The sequence below is a fragment of the Empidonax traillii genome, unplaced genomic scaffold (genome assembly GCF_003031625.1).
Source record: "Empidonax traillii isolate 1590-97213 ecotype Southwest subspecies unplaced genomic scaffold, ASM303162v1 scaffold646:size549819, whole genome shotgun sequence".
Taxonomy (NCBI): domain Eukaryota; kingdom Metazoa; phylum Chordata; class Aves; order Passeriformes; family Tyrannidae; genus Empidonax; species Empidonax traillii.
This window is the reverse complement of record NW_020955839.1, coordinates 455017-478192: the sequence shown is the minus strand read 5'-3', so window position 1 is coordinate 478192 and position 23176 is coordinate 455017. Positions and strand designations below refer to the sequence as shown.

The 23176-nt window shown below is 37.2% G+C and overlaps 1 protein-coding gene across 4 annotated transcripts in view; it reads right to left on the bottom strand.

The window, feature by feature from the left end:
* Positions 1-3728: 3728 nt before the first annotated feature.
* Positions 3729-23176, bottom strand: part of EML5 (EMAP like 5) — a 116853-nt gene continuing 97405 nt past the window's right edge. For all 4 annotated transcript variants that reach the window (XM_027899137.1, XM_027899138.1, XM_027899139.1 and 1 more), the window contains 11 exons: positions 20435-20608; positions 19258-19466; positions 17177-17334; positions 14684-14798; positions 14018-14206; positions 13660-13832; positions 12236-12398; positions 11200-11303; positions 9457-9610; positions 8528-8628; positions 3729-8202 (listed from right to left, as the gene is read on the bottom strand). In XM_027899137.1, the coding sequence (XP_027754938.1) occupies positions 8166-8202; positions 8528-8628; positions 9457-9610; positions 11200-11303; positions 12236-12398; positions 13660-13832; positions 14018-14206; positions 14684-14798; positions 17177-17334; positions 19258-19466; positions 20435-20608 (1577 nt within the window). In that variant the 3' untranslated portion in view covers positions 3729-8165. The remainder of the gene's footprint in view (positions 8203-8527; positions 8629-9456; positions 9611-11199; positions 11304-12235; positions 12399-13659; positions 13833-14017; positions 14207-14683; positions 14799-17176; positions 17335-19257; positions 19467-20434; positions 20609-23176) is intronic.

Sequence of the window (23176 nt, the reverse complement as noted above, 5' to 3'; positions counted from 1 at the left end):
GTGTTTTTCAGCACAGCAGACATCATAGCCCTTCCACTCTCTGAAAGAGAAGACAAGGGAAACAAACTGCTTCATAAACCAGAACAATTAGAGATTATTGCTACTGTGCTCCATTCAAGTGAAGTACCACTTCACTTGAAAATAAATGCTCTCAGATGTCTCCATTTATACCAGGAAGAAAGAAGATACCATTTTGAATCTCCTTTTGAAGAATCCTTTTTTCCTACTGGGCACATTCTGTAATTTTCTCCTTCAAGAAAGTTGCTGTGCCTTATGGCAAAAAAATAATCCACACACATGCCCATATATGGTATTAAAATATGGTGGTATTAAAATGATGAAAAGTGCTGAACAGTAACATAAATGCACTTTTTTATTAAATCCTTTTTCTCTTTTGGGGAACTACATTTGCACAAAAATATACAAAAGAATTTCTTTTTACAAATATTTACATTCAGTATCAGAAAACAATGTTAGCTACATATTTTAAACTTAAATTTGACAAATATATTCTTGAATTCTGAAACTTAACACTCCAGGAAAGTATTTTTTAAATTTTTTTTTTAAATAAAGTACTCAAAGTTCATATTCAAATTTAAAAAAATCTTAATTAATGCAAAAATCTGACATTTAATCTATGTATATGTATATATATGTATAGATATATATATATACTTTAAATAAACATACAACATTGTTACAGGAATTAGATGTTCATGGTGGAAACCAAAATGGAGTACAGTTAAACCCATGATCCTTATCACAATAATACATGACCAGACCTTTGGACTAGTTTAAAATACCTTTTTTTTTTTTTTTTTTGGTAAAGCAAGAGGGATTATCTGACACACTCCATAATGAAACAACAAATCTGAACAGACAACTGGATTTTAAGCTTAAAGACCTACAGTAAAATACTTTCCTAAGGTGACCTGACGGGGGAGTGAAGGAGGAGAGGATGGGCTCTGGTGTTGTAGGGAGCACTGGAATAGATTTCCAGGTGAAAGACTGCAAAGAACATCATTTTCTTACAACATTTCCCAATGCCTTCATCAGCTGTCCCTTGCAGAAATAGCTGCCACCATGAAGCTGTTTTCTGTGTGAGATGAGGAGACAATAATTTGTAAGGGCAGCAGAAGACCAGAACCACCTCCATGGCTGCACTTCATCTGTGCTGGGTTATACCTGACTGCACAGTGTCCAGCGTGAGAAAAGGAGCTGCTGCTTTTTCTCTGCTAAAAAGTAGTGAATTAAAATCCACAAAGCTAAAAGTGTTTTGTTGTTTTTTTGGTGTTTTTTTTAAGTGAACAGTTCTAGTGCATTTACTTAGTTCGTTACATTATTTCAAGTTACCATTGTGGTCTTGAGCGTATTCTAATGTGAAATTTTACATTAAAAATGCCTTTACTTTCTTCACAAATCAGTAATGCAGCTTTTCCATTGCTTAATATACTATGCTGTATACCCATAACTGAACTAAAAAGCAGAAACAAAGCTTATAATTACCAGATACCTCTTAAAACAAACAAACAAACGAGCTATTTCACACCAGAAACCACAACACCATGGTATGCAGTAGCAAGTAAAGGAAAAATAGACCAGAAGTGCGTAAAGTACTACCCAACAGCACCAACATTTCACAAAAGTACAGGAAACCATTTTAATTTCATGCAATTTGTGCCTGTGTTCATGCTTGGTGTTTCCTTAGAAAGGGTATTTACTGGATTCCCAAAGAATACACGGTAGAGCGTGTCCTGGGTGCAACTGGTGGTTGAAAAAATCATGGCATTACGGCACTACCACTTCCAGCTCCACTGCATGGAAAGATCCCCCCTCCTCCCCAGTCACAAGAATTTGCAACTAAGAGAATAGAAAATTAATTTTCAGCAACATAATGCTTGGTATTGGCTTTGGAAAGCACCCCAGTAAAAGCAAAGCTGTGGTAAAAGCCGACCTCTCTCAGCCTCTCCATTTGGCAGCTGGGAGAGGGGAGTTGGGATAAGGGCTTCTGTGGGAAGAAAGAAGAGTAGTAATAGCCAGAGCTAATGGATGAGTAATTAGAGAATATTACATGAACAGGGTTTTTTTGTTTTTTTTAAAGGCTTATAATCCTGCAGAAGACTGAAACTAAAATAGCCCCTTACTACAGCCCTTCTGAACCCACCAATGCAACACCTGTTTCAATAATATACATTTTTTCCCTTAAGCCCTCGTCTTTTCCCCCGTTCTTTTACAAGTGTAGAATGGTGTGAATCACACACATCTTTACATCACTGGAACAAACATGACAATAATTTGGGGGATATCTTTAAACACAAAGGACATTTGAGGTTTGTTGGGTTTGGTTTGGGGTTTTTTATTTGTTTGTTGTTTTTCAATAAGCTCTCACATGACATCTGTGCCCAAACTGAGCCAGATAGATATGTGTTGCTAAGGGCAAAATCACTTTGTAGGGTCTTGGAGTTATCCCACAGACAGCAACAGAAACTCAGGAAACTCATATTTTGCCTTATGGAAGAGAAATCCAAAAATACCAAGTGTAGAATACCCCGCCTCTCACGTCCTAAACTCAACTGCCCTCCAGCAGGTAAAGAAGGATCAGTCCAGCTATTCATGCACAGATTTTGTGCTTCTTACAAAGAGTTGCTACGGGTAAAGGTCCAGAAGAACTCTACTGACTTATTCCTACTCAGATATCTTTGTGGGCCTACATTACATTCACCTGACTTTGTATATGGAGTTCCATGGCAAGGAACCACCAAAGGAAAATTCAGCTCGTGTATGATCTGAATTGCCCTCTGCAGAGACCTCTCTCTGTCACACTTCGAGTTAAATGTAATAGAGGCCACAGCTTCAATGTCTGTCCTCTTAAATATTGTGAATGCCTGAGAACGGAACCAAGAACTGATGAATTACGTTTCAGTAGGAAAGAAATAATAGAGGCAGTAATTGATACAGTTTGGTTATGAAGAGTTTTCTGTATAATATTTCTTTGGTTTAATATTTTTTGTTTAAAGAACATATTTCAGAAGAGGCCTATTAAAATAATCCATATTTGGTCAAGGTGGAAAGATGAGTAGCATTTTAAAATACATCTTAAACTCTTCTACCTGAGCTCTCAGTACAGAGCACTTTTATCTTTGTAAGTACTTTCTTTGTTCCAACATGCATCCACTGCCACTGTGGGTGATCTGCAGTAGCTGCTGAACCTCAGCACTGAACAGGTGTCCCATAGGAATGGGAGTGGAGAGAGCAGTGAATGGGAGTGGCTGCATCATCCCCAAAACAGAGCAACCAAGGTTGCCTACAGCCTGAGCTGTCTGCTGCTCTCCTTGCACTTACCAAGCAGCCACTGAATACTTTCCATTTGAAACAAGATCTTTGCCACCCACCACCAGCCATATCACTTCTTTGGTCTTGCCTTTGCCTATTTATGAGTGTGCTTTCTTCTGCTTTCCTTTCTTTTGCCTTTTCTCCATTATTATGATTTCTGGTTTCCTGTTACTGTTTCCTCCACCTTATGTTCCATAATTCCAAAAAGATGTGGAAATTATAAGAATTGTGGAAATTATAAGAATTGCCTATTGTAACTGTGCTTACACCTTTTGTTGTTGTTTTAAACTGGGGAGTGGGGAAGAGAGCACGTGTTGTGTGACTTCCCTTTTTTTCTCTTCCTTTCCAAAAAAGTACTGAATGGGTCGGATTTCTGGTTCCACAGTCAACCAAAAAAGACAGGTGAAGGTATCAAGATTGTGACTGGCTTGCTGTTACTAAACTGAGAAAGGGATAGCAAGCATTTACCTGTTCTAGTATCAAGTAGTCTGGACAAAACCCACCTAGTACTTCTTAGTTACAAATTATTTTGGCAAGGAAACCCATTGTGGCTTTTATACATATTATACACCTAAAACTATTCTTTTTTTTTTTTTTTCCTAAAAGGAGATATGCAGAGTTCAAATCTGAAGTCAAAGTTAATTGAAGAGCAAAGCTGGGGGCAGTGACAGAAATGGGCTTGGTCTAACCACACCACAGTGATTGGTATAAAGAATGACAGCAGTCTTTGGCAAGCACATGGAATTATCCACATGAGCAAAAATCAAATGATGCTAAAAACTTCAGGACATCAGAGCAGATTGCAAGGAAGCATAAAAAAAACAGAACAAAAAACCATACAAACGCAATACAACTAGGGATGTTTACATCACTGACACGGCAATATATTTTGTGACTTGCAGTCTTACTTCGCTTTCTGTGGAGTCTATAGGATGCTCCACTGTGTCCAAAACACTGACAACATCTGTCTATAGCTTATGCTAACAGAATTTAAAAAAAGAAAAATCTTGAAGGATTAAGGCTTGTCACATCCATGTCACTGACAATGAGATAGGGAACATGTCACCTCGCCCATTTAAGCACTGCATTTGAATCCAAGATCCTTTGCTTGTCACACCACTACACCACACACAGCAAGTCCAATATGGGACTTCAGTGCCCGGCTCCGGAGTCACCCCCATGTGCACGTGGAGCCTCGGGCGCTGCTGGTGCAACCCAGAGAGCGGGTGAGGTGCTGTGCAGGCAGGGGCTCAAGGCTTGTTGAAGGGCACTGTGTGTCTTGGCAAACTTGCAAGTCAAACAGCGGGGTTGGGGTGGTTTAGCAGCAGCTGAAAGAAGTGGATCACAGTTTTCAACTAAGCCACTCCTGCATGCTATCATAGTCCTGCTCTTGGTGTTGAAGTCCTTTATTTCAGTCTAGTTTCTAGACTGGGGAGACAACCCCTCTGCAGTGTGCCTGCTTTCTGATGGTAGGTCAGCATTAACCTGGACTTGCATGAAGTTCAGTTACGCTGCAAATAATTTGCTAACACTGAAACACTGATATAGACTAAAGGTCCCAAAGATGTATGTTTGCCACTAACAAAAAAAAAAAAAAAAAGCTACAGGACAAAATCATCTGCTATGAATGATTAAATTATAAAAGAACTTTCGCCTCCCCTTCCCTGAAGTTGTATACTTCACAGAAGAAGTTTTCTTCAGCTTCAGGTAGAGCCATCCTGCCCACAGTTCTCTCTCATGCTTTCAAACTAAAGTTTGTCACTACTCCCTCCACATTCCAGCTTCTTCCCTGACCTATCCTTCAGGATTCTGTCATCCTCTGACTTTTCTGTGGAACCAGCCTTGAGCTCCCTCTGCCTGTTGGAACAGACAGTCTGTTCCCACATACACATGCTTCCAGCACAGGTGGCAACAACAAGCAAGTTACTACAGTAGCACTTTATGTAAACAGCAAATGAGGCACAGTAGCAAAGCACCATCACAGACAAGAAGACCAAAAAGACCACAAAACTGCCAACTTTGACCACACTTACAGCCAGCTCTTCCCTTCAGCACCTACAAAATATGCTCCAAACTGTCCTCAGGAAGAAAGCTGCAACTGAGGCTCTACTCACTCCTCAACATTTGTGATTGTTCCAAGCTGGCTGATCCCATTTTACCTGGCAAACCACTGAGCAGTTTTGCCAGGGAAAACACTAGCTACCAATTTGGGCTGCAATAGGAGGAACAATGCTGGTAGTTTAGTTTTTTAAGAGCTCCTCAGCTTCCAGCTCCCATCTCAGCCCTTTACAGAAGCGGTGAGGTTTGGAAGAGAGTGGAGAAGCAGAAGATCTGGAGGCTCAGCCCATCAGCCTTGCAGCTCCCAGGGCAGCCCTGCTGCAATTCACCCACCCGATTCTTGTTCATCTTTCACCTCTGGCATGGCCTTGGGGATTCCTCAGGGCAAAAGCACCAATGGACAAATCATCAGTGGAGAGGCACAGCATTAATGAAGGGGGAGGGGGAGCGAGGAGAAGAGGACCAGTGACAGGGATCTGAGAAACAAACCCTCTCGATCCACATACCTCCTTCACTGGGTGAAGGCCTATGGAAGAGCTCATTAAGTGTAGGATTTTGAGGGGAAAACTCAGAGACAGAAAAATATGGACTTTGATCTGGCAGTCTGAGTAGGACAGACTATGAGGGAGCTCTTAACAGTCATCCATCATGAGCCAATGAAAGGCAACTTTAAAGTAGAGGCAGGACAAATCTTACTTCAAGTCAAGAAGTCCTGCAGAGACATGTTTAATAAGGGATAGAATCACAGCCATAGAATAGCACTCTGCAACCTATTTGCCTGGTATAGATAAGATTTAAATGCCAGAGACTAATTTTCATATAAAACAGGCAGGCAGGAAACTAGGTTATGAGACAGATTAGGTCTAATCTGAATTCTTATATGTAATTCCCCTAAAGTAAAATATGTTACCAGCAAGATCTCCCTGTACACTCATGACCAAATCCACACAGTGTTTGCTCCTGTAGAATAGCAGCTGCATGACTGGCAAGACTTTGCTAAGAACCATCATGCTGAGAAACCTGATAACTCTTTAGTTCATAAAATTCTTCAAAATAAATATTTGTTATAGCTTGATATATAAAATATATTACCTAAGACAGTTGGGTAACTAGGTTTGTATAGCACATAACAAGCCTTTTTGGACCTAGGAGAGCATAGAGGTTTGGCTCAGTGACTTTTCTCTGTCTTTTCTACCTGCAAGCCCTCCCATTCCCTCTGTAACCACCATGCACACAAGATGCTCAGAAGGAGAGATGAGGTTTGTTTCTTTTTTACTAACGTCTGGCACAAAAAAATGCAAGAGATTAATAATATCAAAGCCTACTGACAAACCTAAAGAAGTGCCAGTGCCAAAGCAATGCTGGCTTACACAGAGAAAGAGAGCTGTATGGTCACAGCAGAATACCATAATGAGAGCAGTGCTGATAATTAGTGACTTTGTTCCCGGCTATGTTGCATGAAAATTAACTGTCTGTAATGCATCTTTGTGACATGATTTAGACAAACAGCTGATGAAATCTTCCTCACTTGTACCCAAAACGTAGCTTTGTTCAGGTTTTTTTTTATCATTTAAATGTTTTTCCAACTTAGAGTCTCAGTTATGTTACACGATAGAATAAAAGCTAGAGATGACAGCAGGTCCATTTAAAGAAGCATATGATTTGACATCTTTTACAATCAGAAGAGAAATCCGAGTAGAGACCTCTCCCAAATAGTCCTAACTCTGTTAAAAAGATCAAATGTACAAAATATAATGCTTGGAAAGTTTATATTCTCTCTGAATCTCCCTTATGATGCTGAGAAAATAAAATGAATTCATATTGCTATGAAATTCTATTTTTGCCACTGGTGACATCTGAAGCTTTACTGATTAAGAAGACTACAAAATCCTCATCCTAGTCCTCATTTCCAACATGGAGGTTAACATCCCAGTCAAGTAACACAGCAATAATCTCTCTTCCACTGAGAATACTTTTATTCACAAGGCAAAAATTGGAGTTAGACTTTTAGGTAGTGGGAAAGGCACTCGCAAAGTGAGCAAATCTATTTTTGCTCACAGAACTAATTTAATGTTTAAGTGCAACAAAAACACTAAATTAGCCATGAAGATCATGCATATCCAACGGCTTTCACCAGACATGACTGTGACCCAGGCCTCTAAATACAGAAATATTTCAGTCCTAAGGAGTCAGCTCTATTATTTTCTGCTTCACCAGATGATGTTTCCTTTTGACCAGCCATAGAAATATAATTTCCATTATAATAATTAAACATTTATTAAAATACTATTTATTTGTGAGTTAATATATTGTCTCTTTCAGTAATAAAATATGGAATACTCTTTTTATCTATGTTATTTAGACCTCAACTTAAAAGGAAAAACATTCATGCTGAAAATAGATCAATGTACAGCACTAGGTCAGAAATAGCATCGCTTGATTAAAACCCCGGGAACTTGCTGTGAGACTGTACATTGATTAACAATTCACTTTTTCCTTTCATCCACATATTCCATTTTCAACATCTGGCAGTGAGTGGAATACAAACCCGGATTAGCTGATACTGAAGCAAATCTAGCAGCCTCAGCACATCTGTGACAGTCCATCCTTCTGGCAGACTCTTGGTATTTGTCTTTCAGAGCCAGAGTGCTCTGTGTCTTGGGGCAGCACCATTTCTTGCACATGCAGGGCACAGTAGAACGTCACATTGCAATCCTGGGTGTTTCATGCCTGGTACTTCATGCAGTGTCCTCCTGCAGGTCTCCATGTCTCTCTCAATGAGGCATATGCACACATTTCCAAACAAATAGGCTGTGTTTTCAAGTAGATATTAAATATGAAATATAGCAGAATACAATGTTGTTAAAAGAAACAGCTAACATAGCCAAAAGAAAAATTTCAGTTAAAAGTATGATGCTCTGAATAAGAGATGTTAATGTTTTAACTTATTAAATCTTAACTGTTTGCATTAACATTTGGGCTATTTATTTTGTCACGAATATCCTTCTCTTTATGCACAAACAGGAAAGCAAGCACATGGACAAAAAGTCGAAGGCTGAACTTGAACTTTACATTGTTATGGACTGTCCATGTGCACTGCTGTGTACTTTTAGATAGTAATGGAAAGGATACATACCTGCAGTCGTCCCCTCCGGCACTGACCACATATCTATCTCCACTTGTAAATCGAATATTAGTTAAATGGGCAGAGTGACCTAAAAATCGTTTGTGTTTTGCCTGAAAAAAAAAACCACGAACAACAACAGAATGAGTCTAAATATTCTATGCCTTCCTAAATCAAACAAGGCATGCATGGTTTTAATGAACCTTTCTATTGAATCACATATTTATATCATTCAGAAGTTACAGAGGTTATCAAATGTGAAAGATCTCCTGAAGGAGAACTACACTGAGCTGCAATGCAGAGGGAATTGTCACCAAATGAGAGAGCACTGGTAAATTGGGAACAATGATCAAGTTGACACAATACCATGAAATACATCTTGTCATATGATTAACTTCTAAGTTTTGTGTAAAATTCTTAACAGTGAAAAAAAAAAATCATTGTAATTTTGTTAGCAGTTTACACTGTGCAGTTTCAAATCTTGAAAATTAAGAGTGAAAGCAAATTAAAAAATCATTATCAATTAAAATTATAAAAACAGTGATACAAACTGACAACGTCAGTAAAAAATAGGTAAACCCTTCATCTGTGGAGATACACAGATGCGACTAAAATCACCAGCTGTCTTCCTCATCAGTCAAAAGGATCAGAGATGTGGAAACTACTAAGAGCTTTGAGATTTTCAGTATGAAGGCCCTATGCTAATGCAGGTTGGCAGACAATATCTGCATATACAAGAGGTTATTGCAAGAGCACTTGCACAAAATGGTAGGAAAACTCTGAGGTGAAACATGCTTACAAGACTATGGAGCTAAAGTTACATTAAAAAGCTACAAATTTAGAGAAGAAAATATTTCAATCATATGTCTTCTAGACAAACGAGACAAGACCATAATATCAACAGTACTTGTTGCTGTAACCGTGCAAAAACAAGTTCTTACAAATTTTTCAGGACATGGAAAGTCAAACAGTTTGACCATGCCAAAATCATCGCCTGTTACAAGATTGATTCCCGAGTGAGAGACACAAGCACAGTTTACATCAGCTTTTTCAGCATGCCTGGACCAGATTCCAATTACTTCATCCCCAAGAACACTGAAACAGAACAGCAAAGAGATTCTTTTGAAAATCACAGCAAAAACAATAGAGTAACAAAATGGAAAGCTGCTCTCATACTGTAACTACTTCCATAAAAATGCAATTTTGACATTTCATTCCCACACATACATGACTTGTGTAAGTTTTATTCTGTAATTAATTTTTTATCATTCTATAATTGTTTCTGAAACTGATTCAGTGATATAATTCCCAAAATAATGTGGTCCATGCCAACATTAAGAAGCAGAAGAGAAATCAATAGTACTAATATTGTCCAGTGAGGCATTCAGCAAAAGAGAAAAAAAAGAAAAAAATAATAAAGAAAGGACAATAGAAATAGAATGGTATAGCAAAAGCATTAGATGAATAAGTTTCAGCTTTTGGAAAATAAAAAAATTTATATTCTCGTTATAACTATGTTCTATTGATTCTGTAACTTTTTCATATCAATTAAAAGTTTCTCTGAGTCCAGTGAAGATTTAATTATTTTAAGATTCCAGAAAATTGCTTTTTCAAAGCCTTATAAAAAGGCTTTTATTCAACTCTCCTTACCATGTATATGCATACTTCCACGAATGCACAGAAACAACCAATCTATCATTTGTTAATAGGTGAATGATTTGGGAAATTTTCTGTGATTCTTTCCCCTCAATTCAGACCACAGTACATTACATTCAGAAAGGTATGATTTACATCAGACATGCTGAATTGGGTCAGAAAATACCAGTTTCTTGTTTTTTTATCAAAGAGGTGACCAAAATGGATTACCCGAACAAAAACCAGAAATCTAGCAAAATGAGTCTTTCAGAGCCCTCTAAATGCTTACAATTTTAGTTATGTCTTGCAGCAAATAGTCAGGATTATTATTGTTTAAAGTGGTTAATATGTGGAAAACTTTCAAGTATTTATTCTCAGTTTTTGTCTGGGGTGATAATTAGAGGACAATTTCTGAAAGCAGGCAAAGGAGACTGAAATAAGGCTGAGACTGAAATCTGAAAAAGTCAGATTTGCATAGAATAGAAAACAAATTATTTAAATTTTAATTAAAAATAAGATATGGTATAATTCTTCATGTAATATCTTGAAAGAAATATAATATTTTAATGCATTTAAAAGTACTTTTGCATGCCTTTTAATATGCAAATGTTAATAGTAACTTTATTATACAGATATGATTAGTCTAATATTATAAATAAACTTGAATTTGTCTTTTCAAGTTTTCATACATACTCTCATCACTATTTTGAAGTAAATACTGCAGTATTCCAGATAATTTGCACAGTGCAATGAAAACACTACTGAGGTTGCAAGGGTTGCACCAAAGCAGCTTGAGATACCCAGAGAGCAGAGAGGCACCTTGTGAGAGATCAGTTTTTATCATCCTCACTGGTCAGACAGCTGATGTCTGACGAGGGAATCTGCTGTGTGCTGCCTTTTGCTGTGCTGCTGATCCGTTGCCAGAGCAGATGTGTGTGTTAAAAGAAAACAACTGACTGAATTAAGGGATGAAATACACTTTTAAACAGTAGGTGCTTCTTCTGGGAGTTACAAGTGTTTTAACAGGTGTAAATATGTGAATCATTTACCTTGTCCAAGTAGCCCACGTTATTCTGTCAATCACAGCCTGGTCCACAAGCTGTTTTCCTGAAGGCACTTCATACACTTGCCTTTTGTAAGACCCCGTAGAGACCTTTGAGATGACCACAGAGAATTTAGAATAGATTAACTTCATTCGAAAGATGGAAGTATAAATCTAAAGGGCTTTGAAAAGCATTTTCTTGACAGTTATCTCTTACTCCATAAAGTAACTTAGCTATTAAGAAAACTTGGTCAGTGAGTTGGAAATTCTCAAAAATCCATACAAGCATAAAGCAACAGTGAGAAAGCATATGAAATCTTAATATTTAAATGTCTAATTAATAAAAAACAATTGAAACATCTCACATTCTGCACATATTAATTTTCTCTATACATTGTGTACTAGTGTGTGTGTACAATCAAATAAGGCAAAATAATTTCCTGTAATTAAAACTGATGCAAAAGCATTCCTCTTTTGATTTTGATTCCTCTGCTGATTTGTTGATGAGAGAAGCTTACTTTTCCTCTCAGATGTGAGTAAAATATAGAAAGCTAACTATACAGACTTTATTTTGATTTTGAAAACTTTCTTGAGCCCTCCTATGGTTGGGAGTTGCAACACCATGATTTTGGTGCCACTCCACAAAGGCCAGCACTAAAATGACTTGTAATGCCATCATTGGCATTACCGTGGTCAGAGTATAATGGTCAGAGCCCAGGGCCCTGCCTGGGCCCTGCAGAATGACAGACTGTACTTCTTCCTCTTTTAAGATGGTCCATCAGCATAAGAGCTAAAAAAGCAAGGAGACACAGTGATCTTGAACTATGTTTCTCATTTCTATGCTTATTTCTTGTATTTAATCTCCAGGAAAACTATTGAAAATTAAAGGCATCCACTTATCACTACAACAAAGTAACAGTATAGTGACAGCAACATATTATCAACATTTAGTTACAAAACTTAGAAGTAGTCAAAGGAGAACACCTGCAGAGCATCTGTCATGAGTTTTTCATTCAGTACCTTGAACAATTAATGACTGATACCTGGAGATAAGAGCTGTCAGCAGAGAAGTCCATCTGGATCACAAAACTTGGGATATCTTTGCAATAGCTGATTCGATTTAGTGTGGGACCCAAAGTCAGATCATAAAAATCCACTGCATTCTCACTGGAACCAACTGCTAAGTATCGGGAATCTGGGCTAAACCTGAACAGATAAAAGGGTTTTATGAACACACGTCGGCACTTACAACAGATTCTAACATTTGAGAAGCACAGGTAAATTTGCATTTCAAGTATCTGCTATCCAGAACTAGAGGGAGGCAGAGTATTTAGTCTGCTAAGTACAATAACTTTTTAAATGAAATTTTCAGGGAATGCATATCCAGTCGAAAGTGGCAATAATTTTGGTACAGATGACACATATAAGAGAACTGGGAACATCTCTTGAGTACTTCTGTTCATTACCTGACATCATGGCCATCTTAATGGTCTAAAAACTTATGACATGCCCCTGAAGATTTTGACTCTCTGATGCTAAACTTACAAGGTTACGAGCTAGAAAAATTAAATGGTGTAAATGAAGAAAAGCCAGAGGTTCTATATGAAATGTCCTGAAAAGATGTGAAATCAGATCTTCTGTCTGCCCAGTGTATCTTCACACAGTGGTTTCTTTCCTCCGGCTTTCCTTTCTAGCCTTCAATAGCTTCCTGAGCTGAAAAAATTCCTCACAGTCCCTTTTGTGTTACTAGGAAGTTTCTTTAATTCTATTCTCTCTGAAATGTATCTTGGGATAGCTTTCTGATTCCAACAACCCTCTAACTCCCACAAGGTCTCTGTTTGCTCACATTTCTCTCTAATCTCACTTTGCTCTCCAAAAGCTTTCCTTAGGTGATCACGACCAGTTCATCTCACGGAAAAAACATCTTGTCCTCCACTCAGGAAATGGGCAAATTTTACTTCTAACTCCTTTCTAACAAACACAACAAAGAGCAAACTGACAGAAAGGCATTTCCATTATCTCTCACAATCCAGTCTTAGTCTCTAAATTTCTGATTTCATTTTACCTCCAACACACATATTTTACCTCAAGCATGCCAAACACACTACACAGCTTGATGTCGTTGGCAAAGGTGCTGAGATTGCACTCAACCCTACTGTCCACTCTGCCAAGAAAGATGTTAAACAACAACAGCCCCAATGCCAGCCACTGAGGAACATCACCCATCACTGGTGCCCATTCTATCAGTCTTTTTGACCGATAACTCTCTCTCATAGTCATGTGCCTCCTCCTTCCTTTTTATCCCTGGTATCAGAGTAATCACAAAAGCCCCACAATTCGCTCATTGATTCCAGCTCTCTGAAATATCACTGCAATGCTCCTCAGAACACAAAACAGTATTTTTAAAACTCAAAATATTAGAGATTTCTAGCATACTGCAATAGACAAAGGGATTATATTTTCTGACCTGATATCTTGAATCGCTGATCTTCTGTCCCTTTTTTTCCCCCAAATTTTTAGAGAGGTCACAAGCAAGATAATAAATTCTCCATTTTTCATGCCAATAGCTACCATATCACCTTCTGGGCTGTAACAAACAGTACGAGCTGCATGTCCTAAGCTGACTTTGTTTAGCATCTTCTGTGAAGAAACAAAACCCCAAAATAATATCTGTTATTATTTGTCCATATTTTAAAAGCACCTTACACTAATAGTTTGTTAACATGTATCAGATGGATTATTCTCACAATACATTAAAAAACAAGTTTCAAGTCTGCAACACCATCATAAGCCTTTTTTTTTTTTTTTTTTAAACAACTACCTACCTTTTCAACAATATCCCAGAGTCTTACTGTGCCATCTTCTGCAGCAGAAAGGAAAAAATCTCTGGATGGATGCGTGGCTAGGCCCCAGATTGGTCCATCCATATGACCATTAATTAAAATGTTACATGCAGCATTTTTCTCTCCAACTTCAATTATTTCAGCATTTCTTGTCCCAACGAGAATTTTCCCCTTGAACAAGAGTGAAGAAATTATCTCTGGTGTAATATATTAACCACTCGTGATGAACAGTAATAAAGATATAATCTAGAGTTATAGTTCTGTCGAGAAAATTTGCTTAAATTACATTCTTAAATAATTACTTTATTTTTTAAACTCCTCTGATTTACTGAAGTACAAAGCTGTATAGAAATCACGATGCTAGTTGAGTTATTGCTTGTAATATGATACTTGATTTTTGATATCTGAAGTGCAAAAATAGAAAAGAAATAATGTCTTTAATAAAAATATATATGAATATTATCCTAAGTAAGACTGACATCTCACAAAGTAGATGTTGTTGTGCTGCAATATCATTGTAGACACCTTCTAATTAAAGCTTTAATTTTAAATAGTAATTATAAGAAAAAGTAGAAGTCATTTATCTGTTATTTACAAAACAACCTACAAATTATAAGCTTTATTTTACCAACAGGAGGCTTTCTTTACCTTTCCTCTGCAAACAGAACGAACACAGTCTGTCATTTGTCCTGTCTCTAGTCTGAAGGCACGACATCTTTTTAGCTCTTGATCCCATAGCTTAACTGCTCCTCCTTCCTTTGAACTATGAAGACATCAGGAAAAACCATGAGTATAATGGCTGGCACAACAAAGACAATAATTATATAAGAAAAAACTATGTTATTTAACATAATATATTGCAAATGAGGCATTTTAAATTTTTTTTTACTGAACAGCTGAGTTAATATGCTGAGCCTCCTAACTAAGGAAGACATTCTGATTCCAAGTTCTTACTGTACTACTTTACAGAACAAGTTGAGAGATGGGCGCTGCTCAGATTAATCTGAATGAGTTGCCCTGAGGGAATTTGTCTAGTCATAAGAACAGTTAAGTGAGTGAACAAAGTACCATCCCAATAATAACACAGGCAGAGATTATCAAAATATAGTTGAGGAAAACAGGAACGATATGTATTTTTCTTCTGGGAAATAAAAGACAGAAGATTTTCACTTTTGCGAAAATGTCACTATTTTCATTGGTATGAAATAAACGACAAAGATACAGCAGAAAAAACACACATTAATTGCACAAGACACCCAACTAGTAAGTATTAATTGTGCAAACACTAAGCATTTCCCACCCACTTGCAAAAAAACTTGGTATTTCAGTAAAGAACACATTCAAATAAAAAAGTTTCTGAAAAAGGATAATGTTTACTGAATCAGTTATAAATCTGGCATTTCCAGTTGAGGTGGAACATGTCTTATGTGTCTTCGCAGAGGAAAGAATCTCCCCTAACAGACACAAAATACAATGTTCCACAATATTGGCTGCCTGTGTTACAACTCTGATTACTGAATGAACCCTGAAAAAGAACTTCAGAAAGTTTAATTAGAATTACTGGGTTTGTACTATTATTATGAAAAGAACTGTAATGAATTATTAATTCATACTCCTTACAATAGAATATTCTTTGCTTCTCACTAGCGCTGTTCTGACATATGACTGGTCATCATACTCAGCAAAAGGATTTTACCAAAACAGGTGGATGAACTGCAACTAAGAATGCCAAGGCAGAAGCAAGGATGCAATCTTCCTACACGAGAATTTTTTTTGCATTCTGCCAATACTTCATTTTCCCACAGGAGATGAATGCTTGATTCTTACTGGTTTTTATTACTATTTCTTTCAGATCAAATACTAAAAATTAGAAGTCTCTGAAGACAAGTAGTAGAGAGAACATCCTCTAAATAAATTTACAACAATGTTTACAAATACTAAAAGAAAGTATTTCAAACAAAGGAATAAGTAAGATTTCACCTGTGTCTGAAAAGATAGTAAGTGGCCTGTGTCCTGCAAAAGGGGGCACTATCATGTCATCAGATGGACCATATTACAGCTGAAGCATTTTTTTTTCTTTTATCATTAACAAGGTACTAAAAAAAAAAATTAAAATGCTTGAGGAGATAATTTGTTTACAGCCCCAGAAAAAAATGATCTTGTTGCACCTTAGATTTAAAAGAAGACAGCTTGCCTCTGCCATCATAACTAAGCATGTCTTTCCTTTGAAAGAAGTTGCGCACTATGCTGTAAAATTTATCACTCATTTATTTAATCAGAATTGTGTAAATTACTGGAGTTAACAGCCTCAGTACATTTTCCAAAAAAAAAGTAACCCTCAAGAATTAGTTAACTTCTTAGTGCCTAAAGTTAAATGGAGGTTGGAGCTAGAGAATATTTAAGGTCCCTTCCAATGCTAACCATTCTATGATTCTAAATTTCAAACTAAATCTTTTTGCCTCCTCTCATAAATAATCCTCTGATAAATAGTGCTGAACCATTTAGTAACATAAGGTGATTTCAAGGCTACTTTTGTTTATAATAGTTCAGTCCTTTTCAGTTTAAGGAGGTAGAACTGTATTATCTCTTTGATAATTGTGTATTTGTACTAGGAAAAACATTACCTGACTGATTAATGCAGTATAACTGATAATGCAGTATTACTAATAACCCATTCACATAATTTATTTTACCCTTGCCTATTATTTTTAAACAAAATAGTGTAAAGTCAGCGTAAAGTGCCTGAAGAAGCCTGCACATATGCTTCAGAAAGATGACTATTATCGAGAAGTTAAAGTTATGAAGAACTACTTGTACAGCATTTAGAGTTTGATTCATGCCCCTTGGCTTTAGGTAATTAGGCACGGCACCCTTGTCAGGGGCTGGAGCTTAAGAGGATCTTAGCAACGCTAAGCTTTCTCTTATAATCAATGAGAAAAAACAGGTAGTTGAAGCTCATATGGGGTTAACCTGCACTTTGGATGTGGTGGCTACTCTTTTTTCTAAACCTGGTCAGAGATCCGAAAAGGAACTACTCTTCTAGCTCTGATGTCTCAGCTGCCTAGTGTTAGATGGGATGAATCCAAACCATTTTTAAAGAGTACATGTGCGTGAACTAAAAAAAGAAGAAGGAAGACTCACGGCCTTTCTTTGCCTCCTGTAACAATCAAACCATCTCTTAATGTGGTGTACATTGTGAAAACAGGTCCGTTGTGAGCTTTGGCCACAATTCGTATCAACACATGATCTTTCCAAACACAAACATCTCCACTGATTGTACCTGTAAATGTCAAGTTATTCTGAAAAGGGGAAAAATATACTTATCATCCAATTCTGAGTAAAGCAGGAAGAAAAACATTCAGAAATAAAGATCATCACCATTTGCACCAAAGGCTAAATTGCTTTTATTTGCTGCTGTAGAAGAAGAAACTGTAGAAGAAGCAATAAGAACTCTAGAGACAAAACTGAGCTACTATATTCCTTCTTGAAGACAAACATGCTCTGCACCGCAAGAAGAAATACAGCAACTTAAGTTTCAGTAGCATGGTTATCTGTGCTTTCAGCCTATCAAGAGTGCAACTTGTAGTAAAACAGTAGAAAATCACAGTAAGTATTGACATTTCACACAAACAGGCAATTTGCATCCCCTTGCTATGTCCATTACACTTGCAGTAATTTTTGTGATTAGGTGAAGATACCCACTGGATTACAGTATCCATTAGTTTAGGAAGAAAACAGTTTAACTTAAAACTAAAATCTGCCTCTTCTTCTTAAATTCTGCTTCCTGTTCTTGAAAGGTAATAAAAATAATTTTAATTGCAATTTATTAGGATACACTTAAAACCAACAGGAACTCGTTATTGAGCAAAACTGTTTCAGTAACTTACATGAACAGTCCTCAAATTCAGCATCATGTGTAGTAGTTCAGAGTATCATTATGCATTACTGATATGGCATGAATACTTTCTTTAACTGAAGTGGGTTGATGTTCTGCATTCTTTTTTTTAAGAAGTGTGTGTGTGTGCCTGTGTATCTAATAAAATAAAAGAGGATCAGAAATGCACTTGAGAGCAAATCCTCTGATTATCCTCACAGCATTTCTGTTAGGCCCTTTCCAGCTTCTGTTTAGGGACACGTGAACTAGCTCCTTCTGAGACCAAATCAAGAGGAGCACTCCCAGAACTGCTCCCTTCATGAAATACAGAGAACTCACTGGGTTTGGCTTTATTCAGTTTGCACAGCATTTCACAAAACCCCTGCACACTCTGCATCCTCAAACAACCTCATACCAAACCCCAGGCCATTTAGCATACAGCCTGATTCTCACACTAAGAATCTGTCTCTCCATAAGAAAGTACACAGAGGTTTCCCAAACCCCTTACTAATTCCTGAGTTGTGCATCAGTAACAGTTATTATTTGGAAACCATCTTGTTTCTTTCCAAGACCCTCTTTTAAATCAGACAGAAAGCCCTGTGGAAAAGATATAGTGTCATGAAAAAATGAAACCACAGTTACAGTTTCAAAAAGAGAAATCGATGGTGTTAATTCAGTCTGGACCAAACAGGCAGATCACTAAACAGGACAGGGAAGCACACAAGGAAAACAAAGCACCACTTCCCAAAAGAAATTTGTGGCCTTCTGCTTAGCTGAAGAGATGAGTGCTGCTCATACAGAGTGACTCCTGAAACAGCAGTGCCATGGAACTTAGCAACAAGGCCTGCACATGTCAAAAAAACCCCAAAGCAAAACAATACCCTACTGTGGTTGTCTAACAGTGTCTAACAGTCACAGACGTTAACAAATGCCCCAGGGCAACGCTGCTCTCTGATCACCCATGAGCAGTAATATACACAGATTATAATAGAATCACCTCCAGGTGGGCATAAAATTAGTCTCATTTCTACTGTTTGGTTCCTGAAGTCTAGACTCAGTTTTGTTTTACTTGGATTCAATACCAAGCAGCTTTTTATCAGCCCAAAGCACCTATATTTGTTTCTCTTGAAAACATACAAATCCATAATCTTCTTTTCTTTTCTGTTCTAAAGAAAGCTGGTATTAATTCTAATTAGCAGGCAGGTATTAGAAATGCTAAACTGAGTTTAATAAAACAACTGACATAGTCATTACCAGGTTAGAAAAGTCTCACTGAACTGAATAAAGGCAGAAGGATAAAAACATTTTTGTTTGTATGCATTTTCAAGTAGTTTGATGAAGTACATACCGCTCCAAAAGCTACAGATAGCATTGTCTGCATGCGGGCATCTTCTATGGAGCTCAGCAGCCCTTTTTTACTGAGAAGAGCTCTTCCAGCCAGTGTCCAGAACCTCACATGTTTTACTCCCACAGAAACAAACTGGGTATCTGAATCTGGTCTGAATTCTGCTACAAATATACGCTGGTTATGTCCAGCTCTGCTGGCAATTTTGGCACCTGGCAGAAAAAAAATGAACATTTTGAACTAGCTGAGAAAAATACCATTTCCAGTAAAAAATGTTAAAATCATTCTAACCAATATGCAGATTTCTTAGTTGCCATTTTAAATCTGTATCAACTCTTAAGATGAGAGCATGAGATGAGCATGTTCTGATTGAAATGGCAGTGAATGTTGCATGGGTTTTTACCACACACCCTTCATCCTACCTAAGATTGTATAGATACACCTGATACTGTGTCCATCTCTACAGCATCATTAGATGTCACTAGACAAGCTGTGAAAGATCACTTTATATTAACTTGATAGCTGATCTCTAAACTTCTGAGAGTTACTAGTTGATCAACAGAAATCCCCAAAGAGAGAAGTAAACCCCAAAGACCAGAGAATCAGAATCAAATTCATAATCTGGGCATGGCTTCGTCAGATAGAAAGATGAGAAAGGAGTTCACCAAACCGCTTTAGCCTGAATCCTGAACACAGATCAAAGATGATCTGAAAACATGTAGTATAGCTTAAGACACCAATTACGTAAGATGCATAGAGGAGCTGTACTGGCACCACACTTCTGCAATTTGTAATTTTGGGGAACAATTTTATAACAACCTAGTCAGTAATCAGACTATAGAGAAGAATAAGAACAGAGAAGAATGAAGTAATAATAATAATAATAATAATAATAATAATAATAATAATAATAATAATGAAAACTACATTTTTCTTTATTCTGGCTGAAAATCAGTGAACTATCTTGATCTTAACACAATAATGTCAAAGGATATATATTAGGCAGTTACTAGAATGGGTAAATACATTTATTTAGCTCTTGTTGTACAGAGCATAGCGCACAGCATTTATTGTAATAATTTTTGATCTTCTGATATTTTAATGTTACAATTGCTCTTGACTCAAGCCAACATACCTCTAAAAATACAAACACATTCTACAAAATCAATCACTTTCCTACCTTCCTGCCACTTCCAAATGGTAATGGTATGTTCAGGATCCAGCCCCACGGACAGCAGCAGTTTGCCAGTGGCACTGAAACTGACCGAGCAAACGCCCTTTGAATGGTAGCACCGCAGTACTGACAGTGTCTGTTTGTTCATCGCATCCCACACATGGATAGAAGGAGCTGTAGCTACACAAATATAAAAACATATCATTGGTATATATTTTGAAAATGTCTTATAATTTTAAAGTCAAACAGTTAATATTTTTTAGTAAGACAAATAAAATTGTTGTGACCAGACAAGGAAAAAAAGAAAGAAAAGAAAGGAGATTTTGGCCTCCCTTTGGAAACCAATTTATGTTAAACAGGATCACTAGGTAGAACAAACAAGTTCTCGTATTACCAGAGGTGAAAACTTTGCTTAATGTGTTATGGAACTTGTGAAGTACAGAAGAAGTTCTGACAGCCAGCTGTCTTGTCCTGGTTTTTTCTTCTAGTAAAACTTAGATCAGCACGGTAACTCAAAAAACTCCATAAATATTGAGTGGCTTATCAAGAACGTAATTTCTACGGGGGCTTTTGGACCACTGATAGCTACAGAGAAATTAGTTTACAGTGAAAGGCCAAAATCTTCTTTCTACAAAATGGTCATCTGTCTGAAATGCATGCCCTCTTAGGAGAGTGTCAGCTCAATCATCATCCTGCTTAGTGATGTACAAGAATTAGGGTATTTAGTTTGCATCATTTGGACTGCAAGCTCTTTGCAGTAAAAACTGTCTTTCCATGTTACTAATGTATGTGATTATTTCTACCATAATGACAGCTAGGTTTTTCCCAAATGCAATGTCTTCTCAAAAGACCTTGCAATCCACACATAGTTTGCAAACTCTGAACAGTATCTAGGGCATTTCCAGGACAGTAAGATTATCAAACTTCTTCTGATCTCTAGTAAATTTGACTGCAGAGTCTGGAGGTTATAGGTTCTTGTCACAAACCTAGGTGCACATAAACTAAATTCTATTTCAGCTTCATCCTTTGTGTTTTTAATCAGCTAAATCTAGGTCCTCAAAGGCACGCACATGATGGGAAACAGTAAGCACAGAGACCTAGGCAAAATTTTAGTCCCATGAAGCACAGTTCTTGAGCGCAATCTCACACCTGTTCCAAACCAGTCTTTGGAAAAATCTTTCTAATTTCTTTTCTTTCACATTGGAATTTCCCCTCATGGCAGCAATACGGTGTCATCATTACCTCTTGAAATGTATTACAGCATAGTATGGACATGCCATTAAAACAGAAAGGACAGGGGTTGACAACAACTGACACATCCCAAAATTTTCAGCAAACTCCTTGCTGTCCTTACAGGAAGCTGAGGGAAGAGAAAGCTTTATTATGGTTCTGAACTGGTTTTTTTTCTCTTCAGCACTCCCCTTGGTAAAACTCTGTATTGTCCTTGACCTCTGCATGTACCCTACAACCTTGGTCAGAATTTTCCTTTTGGGTGGCAGACAGAAAATTTCATCTAGATTTCCTGAATAAGAACTGACAAAATCTTTCAGAACAAGATTTGCAGGTCAGAGAACATGGACTCTGGGGTCCTCCTACTTGATGAAATTTGTCTGAATGTCTCTGTCCTGACACTGCACCCCGCTTGTGGAGTACTCAACACTCTCATAGGAGAGCTTTTCTAAGGTGTCATCTACTTCTGGGAGCAGTTAGATAAAGCTACCATAGGCTGCCAGGACAAAAATATCTTCAGCAAGGTGGAGCAAATCTACACCAAGTTATTAGGCTGGAATGGCAAATTGAGTTTCCTATTACAAACACTACTGCTTCAAGAATCCCTGCATCACTGTAGACAACTGAAAATTGGAACTAGAAAAGCAAAAGTTTTTGCTAAGAAAGTTGCCAAGTAGCCATGGATAAGTTTTAAGTGAAACTATCCAACTTTCTAATGAAGGCAGGCAGTAGCTTGGATTCCAGACTAATGGTTCCACAAAGAAGAAAAAAGTAAGAGTGCTCATTTCAGGTCATGACAACAGAATTTAGTTATGTACACAAGCTCAAACTAAAGTTGCCATAGAAAGAAGGTATATGAGACAGGGAAAGTGTCCAGACACCATATGCAGGACCAAAGATGTTCTTTCATATAAATAGCCATATAATCACTGATTTTTTTATACAGGTTAAAAGTGTGGGAAGAGTTCCTCCCATCCTTAGAGCAAGCACAACTTGGCATATTTAAAAGAAGTCAACACACATTAAAGATGTCATTGTACATCTGTTCTTCACAGAACAAGCTTTAGGTCCACATGAAGATTATTATACTTTCTAGTACACATGAACACACATTTATGGTTCTCTGAAGATTCTTCATAAGACAATTATGGGTACTCAACAATGAACTCATTTACACATGATGGTGATGAATTTTTAAGATTACAGTTGAAAGAACAACACGTTAATAAAAAATAGCTCAGTCAAGACTGTCAAACTGTCAAAGGCTCAAGATGATACAGGAAAAAATAAACTGACATCATAACAACATTTTGGATCAGTGGTAGTAACTGCATGACAATTGTACACAAATGTGAAAGGTGATTGGTTTTTTCACTCAGTCACCTAGGCCTCCTCAATGGAATTTACTTTAGAAATGCATATTAAAATTATACTCAATTGAATGTCTAAAGCAAACATTAACTGTCAGCCCCAACATGTCTACAAAATCTGCAAGCATACACAGGAATGCTACAGTAG